Below are 7,500 nucleotides of genomic sequence, written 5' to 3'. Positions count from 1 at the left end.
TTAAGCATCAGCCAGAGTAAATCAATTAGTATAGGAGTGATTCTTTATCAAGGTGGGACACCTTTTATCAGTCTTGCTCCTCTGTTTATTATGTTTTGTAATCTTTCAAGTAGTAAATCAATTAGTATATGAGCGATCCTTTCTCTAGGTGGGAAACCGTTTATCACTCTTTCCCCTCTGTTTATTATGTTTTGTAATTTCTAAAGTAGTAAATCAATTAGTATAAGAGTGATCCTGTCTCTGGGTGGGTTACCTTTTCTCAGTCTTGTTCCTCGGTTTATTATGTTTTGTAATTTTTCAAGTAGTAAATCAATTAGTATAAGAGTGATCCTTTCACTAGTATGGACAACTTTATCAGTGTTGCTCCTCTGTTTATTATGTTTTGTGATTTCTCAAGTAGTAAATCAATTAGTAAAAGAGTGATCCTTTCTATACTAGGGACAACTTTATCAGTCTTGCTCCTCTGTTAATTATATTTTGTGATTTCTCAAGTAGTCAATCAAGAAGTATAAGAGTGATCCTTTTTCTAGGTGGGACACCTTTTATCAGACTTGCTCCTCTGTTTATTATGTTTCGTAATTTCTCTAGTAAATCAATTAGTATAGGAGTGATCCTTTCTCTAGTTGGGACACATTTTATCAGTCTTGCTCCTCTGTTTATTATGTTTTGTATTTTTTAAGTAGTAAATCAATTAGCATAGGAGTGATCCTTTCTCTATTTGGGACATCTTGTATCAGTCTTGCTCCTCTGTTCATTATGCATTTTGATTTCTCAAGTAGTAAATCGATTAGTATAGGGAGGATCCTTTCTCTAGTCGGGACACCATTTTTCAGTCTAGCTCGTCTGTTTATTATGTTTTGTAATTTATCAAGTACCTTTTATCAGTCTTGCTCCTCTGTTTATTCTTTTTATTTCTCATGTAGTAAATCAATTAAAATGGGAGTGATCCTTCCTCTGGTTAGGACACCTTTTATTCGTCTTGCTCCTCTGTTTATTATGTTTTGTAATTTCTAAAGTAGTATATCAAATAGTTTAGGAGTGATCCTTTCTTTGGGTGGGTCATATTTTATCAGTCTTGCTCCTCTGTTTATTATGTTTTGTAATTTTTCAAGTAGTAAATCAATTACCATAAGAGTGATTCTTTCTCGAGGTGGGACACTTTTTATCACTCTTGCTCCTCTGTTTATTATATTTTGTAAATTCTCAATTAGTAAATCATTTAGTATAAGAGTGATCCTTTTTCTAGTTGGAACAACTTTATCAGTCCTGCTCCTCTGTTTATTATATTTTGTGATTTCTCAAATAGTAAATCAATAAGTATAGGAGTGATCCTTTCTCTAGGTAGGACACCTTTTATCAGACTTGCTTCTCTGTTTATTATGTTTCGTAATTTCTCTAGTAAATCAATTAGTATAGGGGTGATCCTTCCTCTAGTTGTGACACATTTTATCAGTCTTGCTCCTCTGTTTACTATGTTTCGTAATTTTTCAAGTAGTAAATCAATTAGTATACTAGTGATCGTTTCTCTAGTTGGGACATCTTGTATCAGTCTTGCTCCTCTGTTTACTATGTTTCGTAATTTTTCAAGTAGTAAATCAATTAGTATACTAGTGATCGTTTCTCTAGTTGGGACATCTTGTATTAGTCTTGCTCCTCTGTTCATTATGTATTGGGATTTCCCAAGTAGCAAATCAATTAGTATAGGAGTGATCCTTTCTCTAGGTGGGACTCCTTTTATTAGTCATGCTCCTCTGTTTATTTTGTTTTGTAATTTCTCAAGTAATAAATCAATTAGTGTACGAGTGATCCTTTCTCTTGGTGGGACAACTTTTATCAGTCATGCTCCCCTGTTTATTGTTTTGTAATATCTCAATTACCAAATCAATTAGTATATGAGTGATATTTTCTAAAGGTGGGACACCTTTTATCAGTCTTCCTCCTCTGTTTATTATGTTTCGTGATTACTCAAGTAGCAAATAGATCAGTATACTGGTGATCCTTTCTCTAGGTGTGACACCTTTTATCAATCTCGCTCCTCTGTTCATTATGTTTTAAAATGTCTCAAGTAGTAAATCAATTAATATAGGATTGATCCTTTCTCTACTTGGGACACCTTTTATCAGTGTTGATCCTCTGTTTATTATGTTTTGTAATTTATCAAGTATTAAGTCAATTAGTATAAGAGTGAACCTTTCTCTAATTGGGACAAATTTTATCAGTCTTGCTCCTCTGTTTATTATATTTTGTGATTCCTCACGTAGTAAATCGTTTAGTATAGGGGTGATCATTTCTCTAGTTTGGACACTTTTTATCAGTCTTGCTCCTAGGTTTATTGTTTTGTAATTTCTCAAGTAGTGAATCAATTAGTATAGGAGTGATCCTTTCTCCAGTTGGGACACCTTTTATCAGTCCTGCTCCTTTCTTTATTATGTTTTGTGATTTCTCAAGTAGTAAATAAATTAGTATAGGAGTGATCCGTTCTCTAGTTGGGACACATTTCATCAGTATTGTTCCTTGGTTTATTAGGTTTTGTAATTTTTCAAGTAGTAAATCAATTAATATCGTAGTGATCCTTTCTCTTGGTGGGACACCTTTCATCAGTCTTGCTCCTCGTTTTATTATGTTTTGTAACTTCTCTAGTAATAAATCAATTATTATAAGAATGATCCTCTCTCTAGGAGGGACACCTTTTACCAGTCTTGCTCCTCGGTTTATGTTTCTTAATTTCTCAAGTAGTAAATCATTTTAAATGGGAGTGATCCTTTCTCTGGTTAGGACACCTTCTATTCGTCTTGCTCCTCTGTTTATTATGTTTTGTAATTTCTCAAGTAGTAAATCAATTAATATAGGAGTGATCCTTTCTCTGAGTGGGACACCTTTTATCAGTCTTGCTCCTCTGTTTATTATATTTTGTATTTTCTCAAGTAGTAAATCAATTTGTATACGAGTGATCCTTTCTCTAGTTGGGACACCTTTCATCAGTCTTGCTCCTCTGTTTATTATGTTTTTTAGTTTCTCATATAGCGAATCAATTAGTATAGGAGTGATCCTTTCTTTAGGTGGGACACCGTTTATCAGCCTTGATCCTCTGTTTATTATGTATTGTATTTTCTCAAGTAGTATATCAATTAGTATAGGAGTGATCCTTTCTCTAGTTGGGACACCTTTTATCAGTCTTGCTCCTCTGTTTATTATGTTTTTTAGTTTCTCAAGTAGTAAATTAATCAGTATAGGAGTGTTCCTTTCTCTAGCTCGGACACCTTTTATCGGTCTTACTCCTCTTTTCATTGTTTTGTATTTTCTCAAGTAGTCAATCAATTCTTATACGAGTGATCCTTTCTCTAGGTGGGAAACTTTTTATCACTCTTCTCCCTCTGTTTATTATGTTTTGTAATTTCTAAAGAATAGAAGTGATCCTTTTTCTGGGTGGGTTACCTTTTATCAGTGTTGCTCCTCAGTTTATTATGTTTTATCATTTTTTAAGTAGTAAATCCATTAGCATAAGTGTGATCCATTCTCAAGGTGGGACACCTTTTATCAGACTTGCTCCTTTGTTTATTATGTTTTGTGATTCCTCAAGTAGTAAATCGATTAGTATAAGGGTGATCCTTTCTCTAAGTAGGACACCTTTTATCAGTCTTGCTTATCTGTTTATTATGTTTTGTAATTTCTCAAGTAGTAAATCAATTAGTATAAGAGTGATCTTTTCTCTAGTTGGGACAACTTTATCAGTCTTGCTCCTCTGTTTATTATATATTGTGATTTATCAAGTAATAAATCAATTAGTATAAGAGTGATCCTTTCTCTGGGTGGGACACCTTTTATCAGTCTTGTTTCTCTGTTTATTATATTTTGTATTTTCTCAAGTAGTAAATCAATTCGTATAGGAGTGATCCTTTCTCTAGGTGGGGCACCTTTTATCAGTCTAGCTCCTCTGTTTATTATGTTTTGTAATTTTTCATGTAGTAAATCAATTAGTATAGGAGTGATCCTTTCTCTAGTTGGGACACCTTTTATTCGTCTTGCTCCTCTGTTTATTATGTTTTGTAATTTCTCAAGTAGTAAATCAATTAGTATAGGAGTGTTCATTTCTCTAGCTGGGACACCTTTTATCAGTCTTACTCCTTTTTTTATTGTTTTGTATTTTGTCAAGTAGTAAATCAATTCTTATATGAGTGATACTTTCTCTAGGTGGGATACCTTTTATCAGTCTTGCTGCACTGTTTATTATGTATTGTAATTTTTCATGTAGTAATTCAATTAGTATAATAGTGATTTTTTTCTGAGTTGGACACCTTTTGTCAGTCTTTCTCCTCTGTTTTTTCATATTTTGCAATTTCTTGAGTTGCATTTTTGGTAAAGTATAGTAGATGGAGTTTTGGTAGTCAATCGTGGTAATATCACATTTAATCATAAGTTTCTTTTTGGAACATTCATCCAGGTACTTTTTTTTTTTTTTATAAAAGCAATGTTTCTGAGATGATAACCAACAGTTGTTACCACATTATTTATTTGGCATTGAAAGGCAAGTTACAGTCAAGAGATATGCCTAGGTCACGAACTTTACTAGATATTAGCACTGTGTCATTATTCATGTTCATTTGAATATCACCCAAGCTTCTCACACTGGTTCTCTTACCCACCACCACGAACTCAGTTTTGTTCTCATTGGATTTTAGTTGTTTAATTGCAATCCATTATCTAACACTGTCAAATATTCGATTTAGAATTTCAGTGGTGTCGTCTATATCATTTATTTAGAAGTAAAATTGTGTATCATCCACAAATAGTTTGAACTTCACACCATGTCTGTTTAGTATTTTCGCTAGACCAATAGTATAGAGGCAGAATAAGATTAAGCCAAGTACACTCCCCTGAGGTACACTTCTGCTTAAAGGTTCATTAGATGAATAAGAGTTTCCGATTTGTGCACTATAATTTCTGTCAACCAAGTAGTCTTTCAGGTATTGAAAAACTCGATCTTCAAGACTGATGGACCATAGATCATTTAATTTCAGTTCATGTACAACTATATGAAAAGCCGCACTAAGATCGAGTAATATTAAAATACCACATTTATTTGCATCCATTATTTCCAGCATATCATTCACAAGAGAACAGATGGCTGTCTCCGTAAAGTATAACTTTCTCTAAGCAGACTGGCTGTCTGGCAAAGCTTTCATTTTCTTCTAAATTACTGACTTGTTCAAGAATTACGTATTTTAGCACTTTACAAGTCTTGTGGTGTTCTGCTAACAAGAACAGCCTCATTAGCATACTCTAGATCAGCTAATTTTCTGTTACCAATCCACTCCAATTCTTTTCCACCAGCCCCAACTGTTCTATGCATTTCAAAATCCATGAGGAGGATATAAAACATAGGTGACAACACATTCCCCTTAAGTACTCCACTGTTCACTGAGAATTCGTTTGACAGAACTCCAGTAACATTAACTTTGCACTTGCTATGTTCATAAACAGACTTAATCAAATTTACATATTTCTGAGGATTTCTACAATAACGCAAGACTCTCCGCAAAATTGGCCGGTGCAAACTATCAAAGGCTTATTCATAGTCCAAAAATGCCATCAAAAGTGGATTTCTATATTTTACACATTGCTGTACCAATCTAAATAGAAAAATCCACAGAATACCGTGGTCCAATAGAAATTAATTTCTACCTTCTACTGAGATCGAGCCTTAGTCTATTGAAATGAAAAGCAAAGGTCGCTATCAACCATACCACCAGAGTCTCTAAAAGAAGTCTGAATCTGAGTGCTGTCAAGATTTCAGGATTTATCTTGTGTGATCACACTCTCAGACCAGCGAATTTTGCCCAACTTCCTGGCCCACAAGATGACCTGGTTGGAAGCTTTTAATTCGAATGACCCCTAATAAATCAATATAGATGAAAATCAATTAGGTGGGTCAGGAAGGAAGGGAAAACTCGCTCTGATAAGACTATTGTCTCACCAGGTAAACCTGATATGTAGTTAGCACTTAGGTTCCGACTTCTTTTAGAGCCTCTTGTGGCATGATTGATGGTGCCCATGCCTTTTATTTGGGGAGACTAAGGTTCGATCCCACTATGATATACAAATTTTACGTTGGCTAAATAGTCTTTGCTATCCTAAATATATGAGCCAAGTGGCTAATGAAGAAGGAGTATGGTAGTATCAGTAAATATCCAACCATTGATGCAGATCTTCATTGTTCTTAAGTATGCTGAGAACGTCTAGCCAGAGCAAATCAAGTACAACAAAAATCTTTGTACACAATAATGTATCCGAAAAGTGATCAAACAACAATAATTCTAATTGGTCACCACTTGATGAGTCCTATTTCCTCTAGTGGAAGCCTATTTGTGAAAGATCAGAAATTCTTCAACGGAAATCATTAGAATTGATGTGTGGAAGAAAGGCTTTAATGAAGTAGCACTTCTTAACGTGGGGCCCAACACTCTCCCCCCGTTGGAGAATCTTCTTTTTTGCAATGTGAATATGTCATCTGCTTAAAAGGGTCAAGCCTTGACTTCAAACCTCGAAGGCAGGACACTGAATTACTATTTCTGCATTTAAAATCATTCATATCAGAAGAGGAAACGATTCGTTAAATTTATGTATGTTCCATACACGAACATACACACACACAGACATATATATATATATATATATATATTTATATATATATATATATATATACATACATATATATATATATATACATATATATATATATATATATATGTATATATATATATATATATATGAATATATATACATATATATATATACATATATATATGTGTATACTGTATATATATATATATATATACATAAATATATATACATATATATATATATATACACATGTATGTATGTATATATATATATATATATATACATATATGTGTATATATATGTATATATATATATATATATATATATTTATATATATACATATATATATATATATATATACTATATAATAGGTTATTTCATGCTACAAGAGTATGGTTGATATTAGTCTGGATTGGAAAAAAAAGAGCTTTATGCTAGCACGGACCCTTCACATTAAATGTTTGCCATAATCTGAATATCCCATTATATTTCACCTCATTTTTAGTTTGAAAAGTTGTCTTTTAATAGTAAGGATTGATTCAGATTTCAATGTATATTTCTTAATATTTTTTTTCACATTTAATTATCACTTTCTTCTCCTCTACTTTCAGCATATAAAGCTAAGGACGAACAAGCCAGTTTTGACTTCGGTAAGATTGATAAGTGCATTATTAGATTACTTTGGTCTCATATGCTTCTATTCTATGTTTGAATCTGTTTTAATATTCAGTGTATATATATATATATATATATATACATATATATTTACATATATATATATATATATATATATGACCCGATTTAGGTCGTATTAAGGGGGGTTCAACTTCATGTCTTGGTGGAACAAAGATAGAGGAATTTCGTTCTATGGTTAACACA

The 7,500-nt window shown here is 32.7% G+C and overlaps 1 protein-coding gene across 4 annotated transcripts in view; it reads left to right on the top strand.

Moving 5' to 3' along the window:
• Positions 1-7,500, top strand: part of LOC137619210 (uncharacterized) — a 28,256-nt gene that overhangs the window by 8,734 nt on the left and 12,022 nt on the right. For 2 of the 4 annotated variants that reach the window (XM_068349390.1, XM_068349388.1), the window contains one exon: positions 7,233-7,271. The exons of 1 other annotated variant lie outside the window; for it this stretch is intronic. In XM_068349390.1, the coding sequence (XP_068205491.1) occupies positions 7,233-7,271 (39 nt within the window). The remainder of the gene's footprint in view (positions 1-7,232; positions 7,272-7,500) is intronic. One more of the 4 variants, XM_068349389.1, reaches the window with a different exon arrangement.

The sequence above is a fragment of the Palaemon carinicauda genome, chromosome 25 (assembly GCF_036898095.1).
Source record: "Palaemon carinicauda isolate YSFRI2023 chromosome 25, ASM3689809v2, whole genome shotgun sequence".
Lineage (NCBI taxonomy): Eukaryota > Metazoa > Arthropoda > Malacostraca > Decapoda > Palaemonidae > Palaemon > Palaemon carinicauda.
This window is presented reverse-complemented; position numbering and strand designations above follow the sequence as displayed.